This window comes from Salvelinus alpinus, chromosome 18 (genome assembly GCF_045679555.1).
Source record: "Salvelinus alpinus chromosome 18, SLU_Salpinus.1, whole genome shotgun sequence".
Taxonomy (NCBI): domain Eukaryota; kingdom Metazoa; phylum Chordata; class Actinopteri; order Salmoniformes; family Salmonidae; genus Salvelinus; species Salvelinus alpinus.
The window spans coordinates 29,879,951-29,902,476 of NC_092103.1; the positions used below are offsets into that span (position 1 = coordinate 29,879,951).

The 22,526-nt window shown below is 45.6% G+C and overlaps 1 protein-coding gene across 1 annotated transcript in view; it reads left to right on the forward strand.

Annotated features, from left to right (window-relative positions):
* Positions 1-22,526, forward strand: part of LOC139544158 (G protein-coupled receptor kinase 3-like) — an 88,777-nt gene that overhangs the window by 16,691 nt on the left and 49,560 nt on the right. Inside the window, exon 2 of the mRNA XM_071350958.1 lies at positions 3,636-3,712. Coding sequence (XP_071207059.1) covers positions 3,636-3,712 — 77 coding nt within the window. The remainder of the gene's footprint in view (positions 1-3,635; positions 3,713-22,526) is intronic.

Below are 22,526 nucleotides of genomic sequence, written 5' to 3' on the forward strand. Positions count from 1 at the left end.
AAGGCAAGTGACAGCAAAGAAGTCCTGTATGGTAATACTTTAAGTTAAATGAGAAGGTGGTGAAATGCAAAGTTTGCGAGGTGGAGTTGAGGTACAGTAATGGTAGTACAGGTGCAATGCTTAACCATCTGAAAGGGACTCACCGTGAAACCCAAACCATTGCTTGCAGCAGCACAGCTGCATTGTGAATTCATGTGGAATTTTATGTGTTTTTCTTATTGTTTTTAAAGGGAAATTGATCAAGCAAATGTCTGTTTTTCTCCGTTTGTCACATCGCTAGTAGTTTGTGTCTTTGTGAGCATCAGCCACTGTTTTACTACGAGTTAGTTAGCATTGGTGCTAGCATCAACCAGTATATTATATGCCTACTAGTACTTAGTGTTTTTGCTAGCTAAGCATCAGCCTCTTTTACTGAAGTTAGGTGGAGGCATCTGCCACTGTGTTATAAACTATCTAGTATTTAGTGTCTCCTCTATCAACCACTGTTATACTTGGTGCTAGCATCTAGGCTTGGGTGGTATACTGTGTATGCCGGAGTATTTTTAATTTGATTATAAATTTGAATATTTGTAGCTACTTTTTAAGTAAATACCTGCAATCAACTTGTGCAATATGTTAGGAGATAAAGCAGACCGCATTCTTCATTTAAATGTTTCATTATGGTGCTTACCGGTGTTTGTTTACAAGCCCACAACGATGAGACTGGAGCCTTGAGTCACTGACTGTTGTGCATCACACACCAGGTGATCTAGTCACGGACACCGACGTCCAGACAAACTAAACACCTTCAGTGCCACCGTCGCGGCCCGCTAACACGGACTGCACCCCTCTCCTTCTCCGTGGCCGACGTGAGTTAAACATTTAAATGTGTTAACCCTCGCAAGGCTGCTGGCCCAGACGGCATCCCTAGCCACATCCTCAGAGCATGCTCAGACCAGCTGGCTTGTGTGTTTATGGACATATTCAATCTCTCCCTATCCCAGTCTGCTGTTACCACATGCTTCAAGAGGGCCACCATTGTTCCTGTACCCAAGGCAAAGATAACTGAACTAAATAACTATCACCCCGTAGCACTCACTTTGGTCATCATGAAGTGCTTTGAGAGACTAGTCAAGGATCATATCACCTCCACCTTACTGGCCACCCTAGACCCACTTCAGTTTGCATACCACCCCAACAGGTCCACAGACGATACAATCGCCATCACACTGCACACTACCCTATCCCATCTGGACAAGAGGAATACCTATGTAAGAATACTGTTCACCAAAGCTGGGACTGAGAGAGAAAAACAGTTTCTGTCTCAAGGCCATCAGACTGCTAAACAGCAATCACTAACTCGGAGAGGCTGCTGCCTACATTGAGACCCAATCACTGACCACTTTAATAAATGGATTACCAGTCACTTTAAACAATGCCACTTTAAATAATGCCACTTGAATAATGTTTACATATCTTACATTACTCATATCACATGTATATACTGTATTTTATACCATCTATTGTACCTTGCCTATGCCGCTCAGCCATCACTCATCCATATACTTACATATTCTCATTCACCTCTTTTAGATTTGTGTGTATTAGGTAGTTGTTTGGAAATGGTTAGATTACTTGTTAGATATTGCTGCACTGTCAGAACTAGAAGCACAAGCATTTCGCTACACTCTCATTAACATCTGCTACATGTCACCAATAACATTTGAGTTACGGTATGGTATTCACAAATGTTTGCCAGCTAGACATCTTAAGTATTAGGTTAATTATTTTAACTGTCTAAAATGTGCTACATGCTCTGCAGTTGTGCATTTGGTTTGCTAATTCAGTTGTTGCAGTAGTTGGTAATCTAGCTAAGTGGTTAGCTTCTTCCAAAATGAAGCTTTGCTTGGTAACAGGAGAGAATCTCCTGGATCAAGAGCCTTGCTGTCTGATATTTGTTTTGTTGTGTGCAGCAAACTGTGAGTAGCATGTTTTTGTGACTTGTATAAGTTCATGAGCTGGGATGTCTGTCCTGAAAATAGTTTTGATCAGAGACCGTATAACATTTTCACAATGTGCTCGTTAGCATTTAGTTAGCGTTCTCAATGGGATTTTACATGTACTTGTTAGTGTAACAGTATAACTTTAAACCGTCCCCTCGCCCCAACACGGGCGCGAACCAGGGACCTTCTGCACACATCAACAACGGTCGCCCACGAAGCATCGTTACCCATCGCTCCACAAAGGCCGCAGCCCTTGCAGAGCAAGGTGCAACACTACTTCTAGGTTTCAGAGCAAGTGACGTAACTGATTGAAACGCTAGTAGCGCGTACCCGCTAACTAGCTAGCCATTTCACATCCGTTACATTAGCATTGCTAACCTTTTGGCCTACAAAGGCTCAGTGGGGTTTGAAAATAGCGCACCTTGTGTTCAGTGCCGATATTACCAAATATCCTGTATGAAGGTCTGACAATCTGGATACCGCCCAAGCCTACTAGCATCAGTCACTTGTTATGATGTGCTAGTTAGCATCTTCTAGTATGATCCTTTTATTCAGTCCTATCTGAACCTGCCCGTTCTGGGCCAGCCACCCCAATACAGTAGAAGGGCAATTCCACGGTAACGGAATTACGTTGAGACTCAGATTTTTCACTTTAATAAACTGTATGCCAAACACAAACCATTGATTTCAAAGTTTAACAAACCATAATTCCGTTACTGTGGAAAACCCATTCACACAACACTACTGATATCAGGGGAACATCAATCCACGGGGAATCACAGAATAAACCCCATTGCATTAATCATCAATACAATGAACAATAGATGCTGGTAATCACTAAACAGTTTGTCAAAAGACAGATTAAACGAGATGAAAAAACAAAACCATTTGTTGTGGTTCTGGATCATATCAGCACACTCGTTGCCACTGGCTCACTGGCAGTAATAGACACATCCAAGATCTTGCTCTCATCTCTCTCCCTCCTCCTTCCATCTCTCTCATTCTCTCCTTAACCTCTCTCCTCTCTTGTTTAAACCAATCCGTCTTGGGCCAGGTGTCTGTCTGGCCAATGTGCTGTCATGTGGAAAGTGCTACCCTCCTTCTGCCATGTGCGTGGTAACGTTCCCATCCCTTCTCGTGTGTGTGTGTGTGTGTGTGTGTGTGTGTTAATGGGCCCGTGGAGGGGGTGCTAATTGATTCATTCTCCCCAGTCCTCCTCTCATTAACACCCTCTCCCAGGGCAAGCTGCTGTTCTGTCCCCCCTACCCCCACCGCTCCCCTGCTCCTCACCTTCCTGCTCTCCCCCGGGCCTCCCCTCTGTCAGGGGACAGGTGGCAGGAAGGGAGAGGCCCAAACCACGGCAGGGATCAGGAATGGAGGTGGAGGGGAGCAGGGAGGAGAGCTGAAAGGATGACAGGACAGGAGAGATGAAGCTGGTGAAATTAGGAGAGTAGAGCCTGGGCAGGGAGGAATAGAAATAGGTTTTGTAGTGGGGATTTGGGAGTCCATACTCTGATTTCACCTATGCCCTTTCTGTGTGTGTCCCTTCAAATATGCTCCAGTTTTCTAACAATTTGTAGCTCCTTGTAAACTTATGTCCTATAGAGGATGACGAGAAGTACGTTCCTAACGTTGTATTTCTCTTTCTCGCAGTATTCGCAGTGTGATGCAGAAGTACCTGGAGGAAAGAGATGAGCTGACGTTTGACAAAATCTTCAACCAGAAGATTGGTGAGTAGTCTGTGTGATAGAGTACTGTGTCCTTTGAGAACCATGAGAACTATAGCACCACGTCAGACACAATAGAATTACACACACACAAGAATGTGTTCTGGGAGAGGAGCTGTGGTAGGAAGGGCAATATGGCCTAAATGATTTCTCTGAATAAGCTTTTTGTTGTACAATTTAAAGTTAAAATACACAGCATTTCAAACAGTCAGCAATAATGTAATGAATCCAGGGCTTGTGAAGTTATACCTGGATAAATATAAGCCTTCCACAACCATAAGACCTTATCATTATTTTATTAAACTAGTTTAACCTGCTTTTTTCAATCACTGATCCAGCTTTCAAGTTTGTCTATGACAATGCCCTTTTTGTTACTAATGTAACCAGAACCCTGCACAATGCATTTACTTCTTGTTGCAGGTTTTCTAGAAAATTGTCACCGGTCTCATATCAATCTCACAAGCCCAAGTGCTAGTGAGTTGCCAGCTAGCCTTTATAGAAATCTTTGTTTCATGTTTACCAACTTGGATGTATTTGCTAGCTAACAAGAAAACAGTTGAATATTTATAAACACACCCTGCTGTCCATCTCCACCTGTTTGAACAGCATGCTAGCCTGTCCACTTTGTTCACATGTTGAAATCAAGTGGTCTACCTTATTTCTCAGAATGACAACGAGTTGCCAATTCCTTATATAATTGCATTTTATGCTTATTGCACATTTATAAAACACAGACTAGACCGTATAAGTCTTTGACTAAAATGCTGCTCGTGGTATGTGGCACGACAAACTTAGCCTTTTCCAGAATCAATGTTCATTGATACTCCTGTTTTAGTCATGTCTGCTCTGTACGCCATGTGAGCAGTTGAGACATAAAAAGGGTATCATCAGAAAGGTTAACTTGTCCTTTATTACAGTTAAATCATGTTTCAGTGTGTTTCAGTGTCCATATGACTGATTCTGTTGGACCAAACCTCAAATAGCGAGTTGAAACAGCTTGTCAGAGAGGAAGAAGTGATGATCTTTGTTGTGGGAGGGGCTTGGTGTATGTGTGTAACAGAGAGGAGGAAGTGATGATCTTTGTTGTGGGAGGGGCTTGGTGTATGTGTGTAACAGAGAGGAGGAAGTGATGATCTTTGTTGTGGGAGGGGCTTGGTGTATGTGTGTAACAAAGAGGAAGAAGTGATGATCTTTGTTGTGGGAGGGGCTTGGTGTATGTGTGTAACAGAGAGGAAGAAGTGATGATCTTTGTTGTGGGAGGGGCTTGGTGTATGTGTGTAACAGAGAGGAAGAAGTGATGATCTTTGTTGTGGGAGGGGCTTGGTGTATGTGTGTAACAGAGAGGAAGAAGTGATGATCTTTGTTGTGGGAGGGGCTTGGTGTATGTGTGTAACAGAGAGGAAGAAGTGATGATCTTTGTTGTGGGAGGGGCTTGGTGTATGTGTGTAACAGAGAGGAGGAAGTGATGATCTTTGTTGTCGGAGGGGCAGTGGGAGGGGCTTGGTGTATGTGTGTAACAGAGAGGAAGAAGCAAAGCGAGAGGTTTCACTCTTGCCAAAATCTGTCCAAAATAAGCTCAAGGCATTTGCAAAATCCTGCAAAAACATACATTTGAACTCATCAAATGAATTAGATATTGGCCAGCCCTAAGCCGTTGTCGTGGGATAGGTTGGTGATTGAGTTAGTGTGTGTCCTGTCTTGCCTGACAACTCTACTTCCCTTTCTGAGATGCCATCTGTATGAGGCTGCTGATTGGCTAACCCTGTTCCAGCTCTTCACATGCTAACAGATAGTGGTGATCAGTGGTTATCCACTGTGGCCTACCTAAAGCACTCTAACACATGTAGAGCTTTTGGAACTTTTCCTGTGACCCAAAACCCATTTTGTAAACTGAACCTGTGCTTGTAGCCAGGACCAAGTCTCAGCCACCTGTCACAATAGTGTGCTGCGTCGCCTGGTTTCCACTAGTCTCACAGACAGTGAGACAGTAGCAGCTGTCTGTACCGGGGGACCAGAGCCCTGCAGCTCACTAGCTTTACTTACTGCTGCTCTGCTCTCTCTCACCTCCCCTCAGAGACTGCTGCGCTAATTCTTTCTCTCTACCTGTCACTCACTCGCTACCTCCTCCTCTCTTTATCTCTCGGTGTGGTAGTACGGTCATGGGCTGGGAATTGCCAGGGACCTGACGATGCGATATTATCACGATACGATATTATCACGATATTTAGGTGGCAATATGATATGTATTGAAATTGTCATGATTCTTGATGTATTGAAATTGTCATGATTCTAGATGTATTAAGATTCTCATGATTCTAGACATATACACCCTTGCAAGATGGCGTAGCAGTCAGACGTCTTTGTCCTGTCCCTTGTATACATCTTTTTACATCTTTTTCTTCGCATATCTTTTTAAAATATTTTCCTAAACATCAACTTCTAAATACTCTCCTGCAACCTGCCTCACCCAATGTGGTCTGGATCTGCTTTTTTCTAAAGTATTTCTATTTACTTCGGATCTGGAATCCCTCAACTGAAGCTAGCTAACTACCTACCAGCTATCAGTTAGCAAACCATTGCTAGCGGTCATCAGCTAACCTTTAGCTCGGAAAGCTCTCGCCAGTTCGTACAACGTGACTCAAACCAGAGCATAACGGACCTATTTCTCTCCATATCCCCGGATTCCTACCGCAAACTCTGAACATTTTCATCTGGATCTTCGCAACTAGCTAACCGCAATCCCGGCTGACCACTCCTGGCTAGCGTTTCCATCCCAGAGCAAGCACCAATTAGCCTGAAGCTAGCCGGCCAGGGCTCCTGTGCTACCACCTAAGCCCACTCCTGGGCTACAATATCCGGACCCCTTCTACTGCCGGTACGGGGCACGGAACCCCGTCGATCCTCTACGACTGGAATACCGACATAATCTGACCGAGGATTCCAACAGGCGTGACGCCCGCTGAAGGCCCATTCTGCTAACCTGCTAGCTACTTAGAGCTACCTGGAACCCTACTAATTCCATGACTGGTCTATCAAAGTCACCACACGAAGAGGCAAAAACAGACTTACCCCCATCGCGACGTCCCCCAAAGGCTAGCTTGCTAGCCCCGGTCTGCTAACTGCTAGCTTGCCTGCCCGGGTTTGCTAACTGCTAGCTAGCCCCTGCTAACTGCTTGCTTGATAACCTGGTCTGCTAACTGCTAGCTTGCCAGCCCCGGTCTGCTAACTGCTAGCTTGTTTAGCCCCGGCCTACTAACTGTTAGTTTGTTAGCATCGGCCTGCTAACTGTCTGAATCGCCGTGTCCCCAGTCAGCCCAACCACTCACTGGACCCATATGTTCACTTTACTACGCATGCCTCTCCCTAATATCAATATGCCTTGTCCATTACTGTCCTGGTTAGTGATTACTGTCTTATTTCACTGTAGAGCCTCTAGCCCTGCTCAGTATGCCTTAACCAACTATGTTGTTCCACCTCCTACATATGCGATGACATCACCTGGTTTAAACGTCTCTAGAGACTATATCGCTCTCATCATTACTCAATGCCTAGGTTTACCTCCAATGCACTCTCTTCCTACCATACTTTTGTCTGTACACTATGCCTTGAATCTATGCTATCATGCCCAGAAACCTGCTCCTTTTACTCTCTGTTCCGAACGTGCTTGACGGCCAGTTCATATAGCATTTAGCCGTACCCTTATCCTACTTCTCCTCTGTTCCTCTTGTGATGTAGAGGTTAATCCAGGTCCTGCAGTGCCTAGCCCCACTCCCACTCCCCAGGTGCTCTCATTTGTTGACTTCTGTAACCATAAAAGCCTTGGTTTCATGCATGTTAACATCAGAAGCCTCCTCCCTAAGTTTGTTTTACTCACTGCTTTAGCACACTCTGCCAACCCGGATGTCTTAGCCGTGTCTGAATCCTGGCTTAGGAAAACCACCAAAAACCCTGAAATTTCCATCGCTAACTATAACATTTTCCGCCAAGATAGAGCTGCCAAAGGGGGCGGTGTTGCAATCTACTACAAAGATAGCCTGCAGAGTTCTGTATTACTATCCAAGTCTGTACCCAAACAATTCGAGCTTCTACTTCTAAAAATTCACCTTTCCAGAAACAAGTCTCTCACTGTTGCTGCTTGCTATAGACCTCCCTCTGCCCCCAGCTGTGCCCTCGATACCATATGTGGATTGATTGCCCCCCATCTATCTTCTGAGCTCGTGCTACTAGGTGACCTAAACTGGGACATGCTTAACACCCCGTCCATCCTACAATCTAAGCTTGATGCCCTCAATCTCACACAAATGATCAATGAACCTACCAGGTACAACTCCAAATCCGTAAACACGGGCACCCTCATAGATTTCATCCTAACAAACTCCCCCTCCAAATACACCTCTGCTGTTTTCAATCAAGATCTCAGCGATCACTGCCTCATTGCCTGCATCCGTAATGGGTCTGCGACTAAACGACCACCCCTCATCACTGTCAAACGCTCCCTTAAACACTTCTGCGAGCAGGGCTTTCTAATCGACCTGGCCCGGGTATCCTGGAATGACATTGACCTTATCCCATCAGTAGATGATGCCTCGCTATTCTTTAAAAGTGCCTTCCTCACCATCTTAAATAAGCATGCCCCATTCAAAAAATGTAGAACTAGGAATAGATATAGTCCTTGGTTCACTCCAGACCTGTCTGCCCTTGACCAGCACAAAAACATCCTGTTGCGTTCTGCATTAGCATCGAATAGCCCCCGTGATATGCAACTTTTCAGGGAAGTTAGGAACAAATATACACAGTCAGTTAGGAAAGCTAAGGCTAGCTTTTTCAAACATAAATTTGCATTTCTCAAAATAAAAACTCAAAGTTCTGGGACACTGTAAAGTCCATGGAGAATAAGAGCACCTCCTCCCAGCTGCCCACTGCTCTGAGGCTAGGAAACACTGTCACCACTGATAAATCCACTATAATTGAGAATTTCAATAAGCATTTCTCTACGGCTGGCCATGCTTTCCACCTGGCTACCCCTACCCCGGTCAACTGCCCGGCACCCTCCACAGCAACCCGACAAAGACCCCACCATTTCTCCTTCACCCAAATCCAGATAGCTGATGTTCTGAAAGAGCTGCAAAATCTGGACCCCTACAAATCAGCCAGGGTAGACAATCTGGACCCTCTCTTTCTAAAATTATCTGCCGAAATTGTTGCAAGCCCTATTACTAGCCTGTTCAACCTCTCTTTCGTATCGTCTGAGATTCCCAAAGATTGGAAAGCTGCCGCGGTCATCCCCCTCTTCAAAGGGGGTGACACTCTAGACCCAAACTGCTACAGACCTATATCTATCCTACCCTGTCTTTCTAAGGTCTTCGAAAGCCAAGTTAACAGATTACCGACCATTTCGAATCCCACCGTACCTTCTCCGCTATGCAATCTGGTTTCAGAGCTGGTCATGGGTGCACCTCAGCCACGCTCAAGGTCCTAAACGACATCATAACCGCCATCGATAAGAGACATTACTGCACAGCCGTATTCATCAACTTGGCCAAGGCTTTCAACTCTGTCAATCACCACATTCTTATTGGCAGACTCGACAGCCTTTGTTTCTCAAATGATTGCCTCGCCTGGTTTACCAACTACTTCTCTGATAGAGTGCAGTGTGTCAAATCGGAGGGCCTGTTGTCCGGACCTCTGGCAGTCTCTATGGGGGTGCCACAGGGTTCATCCTCGGGCCGACTCTCTTCTCTGTATACATCAATGATGTCGCTCTTGCTGCTGGTGATTCTCTGATCCACCTCTACTTCAGACGACACCATTCTGTATACTTCTGGCCCCTCTTTGGACACTGTGTTAACTAACCTCCAGACGAGCTTCAATGCCATACAACTCTCCTTCCGTGGCCTCCAACTGCTCTTAAACGCAAGTAAAACTAAATGCATGCTCTTCAACCGATCACTGCCCGCACCTGCTCGCCCGTCCAGCATCACTACTCTGGACGACTCTGACTTAGAATACGTGGACAACTACAAATACCTAGGTGTCTGGTTAGACTGTAAACTCTCCTTCCAGACTCACATTAAGCATCTCCAATCCAAAATTAAATCTAGAATCGGCTTCCTATATCGCAACAAAGCATCCTTCACTCATGCTGCCAAACACCCTCGTAAAACTGACCATCCTACCGAACCTCGACTTCGGTGATGTTATCTATAAAATAGCCTCCAACACTCTACTCAACAAACTGGATGGAGTCTATCACAATGCCATCCGTTTTGTCACCAAAGCCCCATACACTACCCACCATTGCGACCTGTACGCTCTCATTAGTTGGCCCTCGCTTCATACTCGTCGCCAAACCCACTGGCTACAGGTCATCTACAAGACCCTGCTAGGTAAAGCCCCGCCTTATCTCAGCTCACTGGTCACCATAGCAGCACCCACTCGTAGCACGCGCTCCAGCAGGTATATCTCACTGGTCATCCCCAAAGCCAATTCCTCCTTTGGTCGTCTTTCCATCCAGTTCTCTGCTGCCAATGACTGGAACGAACTACAAAAATCTCTGAAACTGGAAACACTTATCTCCCTCACTAGCTTTAAGCACCAGCTGTCAGAGCAGCTCACAGATTACTGCACCTGTACATACCTTATCTATAATTTAGCCCAAACAACTACCTCTTCCCCTACTGTATTTATTTATTTATTTTGCTCCTTTGCACCCCATTATTTATATTTCTACTTTGCACATTCTTCCACTGCAAATCTACCATTCCAGTGTTTTACTTGCTATATTGTATTTACCTCGCCACCATGGCCTTTATTTTGCCTTTACCTCCCTTATCTCACCTCATTTGCTCACATTGTATATAGACTTATTTTTCTACTGTATTATTGACTGTATGTTTTGTTTATTCCATGTGTAACTCTGTGTTGTTGTATGTGTCGAATTGCTATGCTTTATCTTGGCCAGGTCGCAATTGTAAATGAGAACTTGTTCTCAACTAGCCTACCTGGTTAAATAAAGGTGAGGGGGAAAAAATGAAATATAGAGATTTTTATGATTCTAGACGTATTGAGATTCTCATGATTCTAGACGTACTGAGATTCTCATGATTCTAGACGTACTGAGATTCTCATGATTCTAGACGTATTGAGATTCTCATGATTCTAGACGTATTGAGATTCTCATGATTCTAGACGTTTTGAGATTCTCATGATTCTAGACGTATTGAGATTCTCATGATTCTAGACGTATTGAGATTCTCATGATTCTAGACGTATTGAGATTCTCATGATTCTAGACGTATTGAGATTCTCATGATTCTAGACGTATTGAGATTCCCATGATTCTAGACGTACTGAGATTCTCATGATTCTAGACGTACTGAGATTCTCATGATTCTAGACGTATTGAGATTCTCATGATTCTAGACGTACTGAGATTCTCATGATTCTAGACGTATTGAGATTCTCATGATTCTAGACGTATTGAGATTCTCATGATTCTAGACGTATTGAGATTCTCATGATTCTAGACGTATTGAGATTCTCATGATTCTAGACGTATTGAGATTCTCATGATTCTAGACGTACTGAGATTCTCATGATTCTAGACGTATTGAGATTCTCATGATTCTAGACGTATTGAGATTCTCATGATTCTAGACGTATTGAGATTCTCATGATTCTAGACGTATTGAGATTCCCATGATTCTAGACGTACTGAGATTCTCATGATTCTAGACGTACTGAGATTCTCATGATTCTAGACGTATTGAGATTCTCATGATTCTAGACGTACTGAGATTCTCATGATTCTAGACGTATTGAGATTCTCATGATTCTAGACGTACTGAGATTCTCATGATTCTAGACGTATTGAGATTCTCATGATTCTAGACGTATTGAGATTCTCATGATTCTAGACGTATTGAGATTCTCATGATTCTAGACGTATTGAGATTCTCATGATTCTAGACGTACTGAGATTCTCATGATTCTAGACGTATTGAGATTCTCATGATTCTAGACGTACTGAGATTCTCATGATTCTAGACGTATTGAGATTCTCATGATTCTAGACGTACTGAGATTCTCATGATTCTAGACGTATTGAGATTCTCATGATTCTAGACGTATTGAGATTCTCATGATTCTAGACGTATTGAGATTCTCATGATTCTAGACGTATTGAGATTCTCATGATTCTAGACGTACTGAGATTCTCATGATTCTAGACGTACTGAGATTCTCATGATTCTAGACGTATTGAGATTCTCATGATTCTAGACGTATTGAGATTCTCATGATTCTAGACGTACTGAGATTCTCATGATTCTAGACGTATTGAGATTCTCATGATTCTAGACGTACTGAGATTCTCATGATTCTAGACGTATTGAGATTCTCATGATTCTAGACGTACTGAGATTCCCATGATTCTAGACGTACTGAGATTCTCATGATTCTAGACGTATTGAGATTCTCATGATTCTAGACGTATTGTGATTGGATACTGTGATTTCATTGTGATTGGATACTGTGATTTCATTGTGATTGGATACTGTGATTTCATTGTGATTGGATACTGTGATTTCATTGTGATTGGATACTGTGATTTCATTGTGATTGGATACTGTGATTTCATTGTGATTGGATACTGTGATTTCATTGTGATTGGATACTGTGATTTCATTGTGATTGGATACTGTGATTTCATTGTGATTGGATACTGTGATTTCATTGTGATTGGATATTCCAAACATTGCTCACCATATGTCTGCTGGAGAGACATGAGAAATGTTTTATTGATCGCTTATGAAAACAGCAAACTAGGATATATCGTCAAAAATAATATCCCGATATGTAACTGTATCAATTAATATTTTTCCTCATCACTAAAACACACACATCACCAACCTACCTAACCACAGCATTGACACTGGATTGCTGCCATCACTGTTTGTTGATGGTGATTTTGGAGTGTTTTGTCAGTCTGCTGATGTTGGGCTGTGGTTAACAACTGATAAGTGTAGCTTGTACCCAGCCGTGATGACAGGCCTCTGCTAACTGATATATATTCTACCTACCCAGCCATATGTGTCATCCGTGTGTGTGCATGCTCTAGTCATGGTGAGCAAGGTGCTCTGTCATCGTATTGGCTAACACTGAGAATAGGAGTTGGTGGGGGGGTAGTATTGCATAATGGCGGGGGGGTTATTGTGGTCTCTCTCTTGCGATCTCTTGCTCACTTTCTCTCTCTTTCTCACTCTCTTCCTTCTCTCTCACCTCATATCCTCTTTAGCTGTGAATGGGCTAAAGAAACATCCTCGCACTCACATACACTACCAGAAGTATGTGGACACCTGCTCGTCGAACGGCTCATTCCAAAATCATGGGCAATAATATGGAGTTGGTCCCCCCTTTGCTGCTGTAACAGCCTCCAATCTTCTGGAAAGGCTCTCCACTAGATGTTGGAACATTGCTGCGGGGACTTGCTTCAATTCAGCCACAAGCATTAGTGAAGTCGGGCCAGCACAGAATCGTCTAGAATATCATTGTATGCTTTAGCGTTAAGATTTTCCTTCACTGGAAATAAGGGGCCTAACCCAAACCATGAAAAACAGCCCCAGACCATTATTCCTCTTCCACCGACCTTTATAGTTGGCACTATGCATTGGGGCAGGTAGCGTTCTCCTGGCATCCGCCAAACCCAGATTAATCCGTAGAACTGCCAGATGGTGAAGCGTTATTCATCACTCCAGAGAACGCGTTTCCACTGCTCCAGAGGCTTTACACCACTCCAGCCGAAGCTTGGTATTGTGCATGGTGATCATAGGCTTGTGTGTGGCTGCTTGGCCATGGAAACCCATCTCATGAAGCTCCCGACTAACAGTTCTTGTGCTGACGTTTCCTGAGGCAGTTTAGAGCTCTGTGGTGAGAGTTGTAACCGACTATTTTTACACACTACATGCTTCAGCACTTGGAGGTCTCGTTCTGTGAGCTTGTGTGGCCTAACACTTCATAGCTGCGCTGTTGTTGCTCCTAGACATTTCCACTTCACAATAACAGCACTTACAGTTGACCGGGGCAGCTCTAGCAGGGCTGAAATTTGGCGAACTGACTTGTTGGAAAGGTGGCATCCTATAACGGTGCCATGTTGAAAGTCACTGCGCCCGTTCTACTGCCAATGTTTGTCTATGGAGATTGCATGGCTATGTGCTCAATATTATATGTCTGTCAGCAACAGGTGTCACTGAAATAGCCACTAATTTAAAGGGGTGTCCACATACTTTTGTATATACAGTGGGGCAAAAAAGTATTTAGTCAGCCACCAATTGTGCAAGTTCTCCCACTTAAAAAGATGAGAGAGGCCTGTAATTTTCATCATAGGTACACTTCAACTATGACAGACAAAATGAGAAAAAAAAATCCAGAAAATCACATTGTAGGATTTTTTATGAATTTATTTGCAAATTATGGTGGAAAATAAGTATTTTGTCAATAACAAAAGTTTATCTCAATACTTTGTTATATACCCTTTGTTGGCAATGACAGAGGTCAAACGTTTTCTGTAAGTCTTCACAAGGCTTTCACACACTGTTGCTGGTATTTTGGCCCATTCCTCCATGCAGATCTCCTCTAGAGCAGTGATGTTTTGGGGCTGTTGCTGGGCAACACGGACTTTCAACTCCCTCCAAAGATTTTCTATGGGGTTGAGATCTGGAGACTGGCTAGGCCACTCCAGGACCTTGAAATGCTTCTTACGAAGCCACTCCTTCGTTGCCCGGGTGGTGTGTTTGGGATCATTGTCATGCTGAAAGACCCAGCCACGTTTCATCTTCAATGCCCTTGCTGATGGTAGGCTTTGTTACTTTGGTCCCAGCTCTCTGCAGGTCATTCACTAGGTCCCCCCGTATGGTTCTGGGATTTTTGCTCACCGTTCTTGTGATCATTTTGACCCCACGGGGTGAGATCTTGCGTGGAGCCCCAGATCGAGGGAGATTATCATTGGTCTTATATGTCTTCCATTTCCTAATAATTGCTCCCACAGTTGATTTATTCAAACCAAGCTGCTTACCTATTGCAGATTCAGTCTTCCCAGCCTGGTGCAGGTCTACAATTTTGTTTCTGGTGTCCTTTGACAGCTCTTTGGTCTTGTCCATAGTGGAGTTTGGAGTGTGACTGTTTGAGGTTGTGGACAGGTGTCTTTTATACTGATAACAAGTTCAAACAGATGCCATTAATACAGGCAACGAGTGGAGGACAGAGGAGCCTCTTAAAGAAGAAGTTACAGGTCTGTGAGAGCCAGAAATCTTGCTTGTTTGTAGGTGACCAAATACTTATTTTCCACCATAATTTGCAAATAAATTCATAAAAAATCCTACAATGTGATTTTCCTGATTTTTTTTTTTTTTTCTCATTTTGAAGTGTACCTATGATGAAAATTACAGGCCTCTCTCATCTTTTTAAGTGGGAGAACCTGCACAATTGGTGGCTGACTAAATACTTTTTTGCCCCACTGTATATATAGTGTATCTGCCAGGCACACAAATGCGTGTCGCTCCTGGGTGTCAAAAGGGGGGAAGGAGAAAAGTAGTTGAGTGTCATCCGCATAGTAATGATAGGAGGGACCATGTGAGGATATGACGGAGCCAAGTGACTTGGTGTATAGAGAGATTCTAGAACCGAGCCCTGGGGGACACCAGAGTGAGAATACGTGGTGCAGACACAGATCCTCTCCACGTCACCTGGTAGGAGCGGCCTGGATGCAATCCAAAAGTATGCAGAGCCTGAGATGCCCACCCCTGAGAGGGCGAGAGGAGGATCATCCTACGGTGCCATGTTGAAAGTCACTGAGCTCTTAAGTAATGCCATTCTACTGCCAATGTCTAGCTATGGAGATTGCATGGCTTTGTACTCGTTTGTATGCACCTGTCCACAACAGGTGTGGCTGAAATAGCCGAATCCACTAATTTCAAGCAGTGTCTACAAACTTGTGTGTGTATACACAGCTGTGTGTCCCTAGGGCCTAGGCCATGTGTGTTAGACCATGTCCCCACATGTCAGTACCAGAGCATGTGGGGAGGTTAGGAGGCCTCTGGCACGTTAGACATCCAGCCCTTGCTCTCCATCTCTATCGCTCTCATTCGCTATCTCTCTCGCTCTCATTCGCTATCTCTCTCGCTCTCATTCGCCATCTCTCTCGCTCTCATTCGCTATCTCTCTCGCTCTCATTCGCTATCTCTCTCGCTCTCATTCGCTATCTCTTGTTCTCATTCGCTAGCTCTCTCGTTCTCATTCGCTATCTCTCTCATTCTCATTCACTATTTCTCACCCTCATCGATCTGTCACGCGCTCTCCATGTTTAGACTCTGCTGTCACACTGTGTGACTCTCACTGGGTTACTGGGAATATGTGGATACTGCATTGCGGTATTGAGATCACCCCACCCCTCATGCCAGAGTGCCTGTGAGGGCCTGAGAGGAGAGCGGCTCCTCAGATACACACGTTAGCAGTCATATGGCTGTGTGAGACTTTGTTTACAGGCTGGTGCACAAAGCTGATGTACACCGTGTTCAAGATGGCTGACTGTGATTGGCTCTCTTGTGACTGGAACACTAAGCTATGATTGGTTCTCTGGGTGGAAGGGCTGGCTCCTTATTTGTGTTCCAGTGACCCCCATAGCTTTCTCTTTCACTCCCTCTCCTCTCTCTCTGTTTGTTTCTTTTACTCTTGCCCTGCCGTTCTCTCCCTCTTTGTCTCTCTCCATCTGTCAGAGTACTGGAATGGATGATGGAGAGTTTTACGTTGCTTAGCAACTGTCGGTTGCCATGGGAACTCAGCAGAATTCTCCATGACAGGGAAAAATGAAATGGATTAAAGGAGAAATAAAAAAATATGATGAGAACGGAGGAGGAGAGGAAATGGAGAAGGGGACATTAAACGAGAGCGATAAAGGCCAGATGCTAGATGGACCCACAATGCACTGGGGCTGCCCGAGGCCATCGGGCATGACGGGTGGGGCAGTCTCAATAGTCTACAGTGGCCTCTTCGTGCCTCTTCTCCTCACCATATCTCCTACCCAGGTCTCCATGCCTTTTCTCTCCTCTTATCCCCACTACACGCTTCAATTCCTCACCATGTCTCCTATCCTTTCTTCTCCCCTCCCTCACCATGTCTCCTGTCCTTTTCTCTTCAGGAGTGAAGAACACACACCCTCCCTCTCTCTCTGCCACTGCTCGCTGGTATGATGATGATCACTGTTTATCTTGTTAGTGTGTCAGCTCATGCGTATACTGATGTGTGTGTGTCAGTGTCGGCAGTTGTGTGTGTGCTTGAGCGTTTGTCAGGGTAGTGGCTCATTGATTGGTGTCTCTGTGCTCCAGCAGACGGGTCTAATTGCTAAGGGACTGGGTGGATTAATTGGCCGGTCGATCACACACACTCAAACTCACACAACACTGTTTTGGCCCATCAGAGAGAGGGGCACTGGGACCAGTGTATGTGAGTTTGATAGCGCCAACACTACTCTGTCTTACTGCTGCTCTCCCTCAAACCACTTCTTCCCTAAATGACAATATCCATCCTCTCTTCTCTCATCCCCCTCTTTCTCTTCCCACTTCTCTCCATATACCCCCATTCCTCCCCTCTTTTCTCACTCTCTTTCTGTCCAGCTCTTGGCATCAGGCCTGTGTGTTTATAAACTCTGGACTGGTGTGAATGTGTTTCCCAGACAGACTTGGAGCCTGTGTGTGTGTGTACCTCTTTAAGGAATACCTAGGATAGGATAAAGTAATCCTTCTCACCCCCCCCTTAAAAGATTTAGCTGCACTATTGTAAAGTGGCTGTTCCACTGGATGTCATAAGGTGAATGCACCAATTTGTAAGTCGCTCTGGATAAGAGCGTCTGCTAAATGACTTAAATGTAAATGTAAATGTAGCCTGCTGTTACTGTAAGTCTTATTGCTTGTGTATTTGGTTGTGTGTCTCTGAGAGAGGGTGAGTGATTGGTGAGCTGTGAGGATTTTGGCAGAGTGAGTTTTCACATCGAGCTAATCTCATGACCTTGTGCTAGACAAGTCTGAAAGCCCTCGCCAGCCCTGACTCTCTACCTCAGGAGATGTAGAGGGGAGTAAGATGAGGGGAGCAAGGTGAGGTTTGGAGGGGAGAAAGAGGAGGTTTGGAGGGGAGCAAGGGGAGGTTTGGAGGGGAGCAAGGGGAGGTTTGGAGGGGAGCAAGGGGAGGTTTGGAGGAGGTTTGGAGGGGAGCAAGGGGAGGTTTGGAGGGGAGCAAGGGGAGGTTTGGAGGGGAGCAAGGGGAGGTTTGGAGGGGAATAAGAGGTTTGAAAGGGAGCAAAGGGAGGTTTGGAGGGGAATAAGAGGTTTTGAGGGGAGAAAGAGGTTTTGAGGGGAGAAAGAGGTTTTGAGGGGAGAAAGAGGTTTTGAGGGGAGAAAGAGGAGGTTTGGAGGGGAGAGAGAGGAGGGGGTAAAGGGGAGGTTTGGAGGGGAGCAAGGGGAGGTTTGGAGGGGAGCAAGGGGAGGTTTGGAGGGGAGCAACGGGAGGTTTGGAGGGGAATAAGAGGTTTGGAGGGGAGAAAGAGGAGGTTTGGAGGGGAGAGAGAGAGAGGAGGGGAGAGGGGAATAAGAGATTTGGAGGGGGTAAAGGGGAGGTTTGGAGGGGAGCAAGGGGAGGTTTGGAGGGGAGCAAGGGGAGGTTTGGAGGGGAGCAAGGGGAGGTTTGGAGGGGAGCAAGGGGAGGTTTGGAGGGGAATAAGAGGTTTGAAAGGGAGCAAAGGGAGGTTTGGAGGGGAATAAGAGGTTTTGAGGGGAGAAAGAGGTTTTGAGGGGAGAAAGAGGTTTTGAGGGGAGAAAGAGGTTTTGAGGGGAGAAAGAGGAGGTTTGGAGGGGAGAGAGAGGAGGGGGTAAAGGGGAGGTTTGGAGGGGAGCAAGGGGAGGTTTGGAGGGGAGCAAGGGGAGGTTTGGAGGGGAGCAAGGGGAGGTTTGGAGGGGAATAAGAGGTTTGGAGGGGAGAAAGAGGAGGTTTGGAGGGGAGAGAGAGAGAGGAGGGGAGAGGGGAATAAGAGATTTGGAGGGGGTAAAGGGGAGGTTTGGAGGGGAGCAAGGGGAGGTTTGGAGGGGAGCAAGGGGAGGTTTGGAGGGGAGCAAGGGGAGGTTTGGAGGGGAGCAAGGGGAGGTTTGGAGGGGAGCAAGGGGAGGTTTGGAGGGGAATAAGAGGTTTTGAGGGGAGAAAGAGGTTTTGAGGGGAGAAAGAGGAGGTTTGGAGGGGAGAGAGAGAGAGGGAGAGGGGAATAAGAGGTTTGAGGGGGTAAAGGGGAGGTTTGGAGGGGAGCAAGGGGAGGTTTGGAGGGGAGCAAGGGGAGGTTTGGAGGGGAGAAAGAGGAGGTTTGGAGGGGAGAGAGAGAGAGAGGAGGGGAGAGGGGAATAAGAGGTTTGGAGGGGAGCAAAGGGAGGTTTGGAGGGGAATAAGAGGTTTTGAGGGGAGAAAGAGGTTTTGAGGGGAGAAAGAGGAGGTTTGGAGGGGAGAGAGAGAGAGAGGGGAGAGGGGAATAAGAGGTTTGGAGGGGGTAAAGGGGAGGTTTGGAGGGGAGCAAGGGGAGGTTTGGAGGGGAGCAAGGGGAGGTTTGGAGGGGAATAAGAGGTTTTGAGGGGAGAAAGAGGAGGTTTGGAGGGGAGAGAGAGAGAGGAGGGGAGAGGGGAATAAGAGATTTGGAGGGGGTAAAGGGGAGGTTTGGAGGGGAGCAAGGGGAGGTTTGGAGGGGAGCAAGGGGAGGTTTGGAGGGGAGCAAGGGGAGGTTTGGAGGGGAGAAAGAGGTTTTGAGGGGAGAAAGAGGAGGTTTGGAGGGGAGAGAGAGGAGGGGAGAGGGGAATAAGAGGTTTGGAGGGGGTAAAGGGGAGGTTTGGAGGGGAGCAAGGGGAGGTTTGGAGGGGAGCAAGGGGAGGTTTGGAGGGGAATAAGAGGTTTTGAGGGGAGAAAGAGGAGGTTTGGAGGGGAGAGAGAGGAGGGGAGAGGGGAATAAGAGGTTTGGAGGGGGTAAAGGGGAGGTTTGGAGGGGGTAAAGGGGAGAGTAGAGGGGAGAAAGAGGGGGGAGGGGAGGTTTGGATGGTAGAGGGGAGAGAAAAGAGGGATGAGGGTATAGAAAGAGGGAGAGTAGTTGAGATCAGTGGAAAGACTGAAAGTAGTGTAGAGTGAGAGGAGGTGTTGTGGACACCAGTGTTCTTTATACTGTTAGGTGTTCCTGATTGATGGTCACTGTGTGGTAGCAGACGAGCCAGTGTGTGTGATGCATTATACATGGACTGACCTTCACTGTGGAGGAGAGCAAGCGTAGAGCCAGGGAGTCAGTGTGTGTGATGCATTATACATGGACTGACCTTCACTGTGGAGGAGAGCAAGCGTAGAGCCAGGGAGTCAGTGTGTGTGATGCATTATACATGGACTGACCTTCACTGTGAAGGATAGCAAGCGTAGAGCCAGGGAGTCAGTGTGTGTGATGCATTATACATGGACTGACCTTCACTGTGGAGGAGAGCAAGCGTAGAGCCAGGGAGTCAGTGTGTGTGATGCATTATACATGGACTGACCTTCACTGTGGAGGAGAGCAAGCGTAGAGCCAGGGAGTCAGTGTGTGTGTTTGAGCTTTAGATGTGTGGGGTGTGTGTGTATAGTGTACTTTTTTAATGTATTGCTTCACAGGCTTATAATGAAATTGAAGGAGGGAGACGGTTTGACTGAGTGAGAGAGTGTGTGTGTGTGGGGAAGCGAAAGTGGCCGCAGTGCCGAAATGACAATGTACAAAATGTAGCAGTTTTATAGCTCGTTTACTGCAATTCTGTACATTTTTCTGCGGCTTATGCTGTCTGAGTGACTCAAAGTGAATGTGGTTGTTTTCCTGGTTTAGTACGTGTGTGTATGTGTCCATGTGTGGGAGGTTTGAGCATGGACACACTTCCTGAATAGTGACAAGAGATGAAAGGACAGAACAGCGGGAGAGAGCAGGCGGGTTGTCTACACGGATATTGAAGGAAAGACGGGAGAAAGAAGAGACCTACCTAGCTTCCTACATCACGGGCCTGGTCCAGAATAAACAGCTTCGGCTAAAACGACGAGTGAAAGAGTGGAGATGGATGAAGGGGAGGAGACGTGTGTGTGGACCGTGTTGAGCTGTGAGTTAGGGCGACTTAATCAGCAGGTTATATTTAGCCAGTTCAGGTGATTCCAGTAATGAAACAAAGCACAGAGAAGCCTATGTCTCATCCTAGGAGTGTGTGTATGCGGGCGTTGCTGTGTGTGTGTTTTGTGAGAAGGCCATTTGTTGATTTAGCTGGTGACTGCTGAAGTGTCCTGTGATTAAGGTTAATCCCTGACTCCAGCGATGTAAAATCTCTCGCTCTTTCTCCTCTAACCTTATTCCACTGAAGAACACCCACCAACCACTGTGTGTGTGTGTGTACGCGCTTTGCATGCAAAAACGCCCTCTCTGCAAACAGGGATCCTCTCTACAAACCCTGATGTGTGTGAGTTTGTGCGCGTTTACAAATGTATGTGCATGTGTACAATAGTTTGTGTGCGCGCAGAGGTCGCAGGAAGGCAGAATCCTTGTTCCCTGGTGTGTCTGTGTGCCACTGACAGGAACCGAGGAGGAAAGGGAGGGGAGGGGCTTGGGCTTATGAGGAAATGATGCGTAGGGTCTGGAGAAGAGATAAAGGAGAGAGGGAAGGCGGAGCAGGAAGGAGTTTGTTCTCTCTCAATTCAAAGGGCTTTATTGGCATGGGAAACATGTTTACATTGCCAAAGCAAGTGAATTAGACAAACAAAATAGTGTTGCACGGTGTATACCGGTAACACTGTAATATCATGGAATCAACACCTCATGATACCAACATTTTAGAATACTGTAGTATTGTTTAATATTGCCCTACCGATCTAAAGAACCCGCTGGCGCCTGTTAGAAAATGTCAAAGTTTGTTTTGTTTATAAATTCAGCTGAATGTTTTGAAGCAACAGCCACTAGTCTCTTGTATGCGTTGGTCCAATAATGTCCACTTTCATGCACATATCACGCGTGGCAGCTGTAATGAGCCAGTCGTTACCCACCTGATTCTTTCTGGCCACTCTATTTGAAATATAATTTAGCCATGATGGCGAGCGGAGATGAGTCTTCTGTTATGTGACATATTGGAGCAGCGCACAGAGCAAGCAAAGTTGAGCGATTGTATCATTTCATCCCTGGTAGGACCAAGAGCACAGGCCAGTCTGAGTAGGCTCTGCAATTTCTCCGTCTCGGTGAGAGCCAGAGAGGAGAAATAGAGCACGGGTGTGTCTCTGGCTCAAATGGAGAAAAATCCCCCATATTACCAGAGCTACCTTTTCTCTTCCTTTGCGTTTTTTCGCGCATTTAATTTAAGCAACTATGTCGTGGGCCGTTTTTTAAACTAATCCCGGGTTGGTAATTATTGGTTTGACAAACCATTGTTTAGTCATGTTACCAAGCTAACAACCTGCTAACTTGGCAGTACGTCTAGGCAGATCTGGTTGGCACAGGGAGAAAGGAAAAGGGTCTGCTTCTCTACTCATGAGATGTATTTTAAAGGTACAGTGCATTAGGAAAGTTTTCAGACCCCTTGACTTTTTCCACATTTTGTTATGTTACAGCCTTATTCTAAAATGGATTAAATAGTTTTTTCCCCTCATCAATCTACAAACAATATCCCATAATGACAAAGCAAAAACAGCTTTTTAGAAATGTTTGCACATTTTATAAAATAAACTGAAATATCACATTTACATAAGTATTCAGACCCTT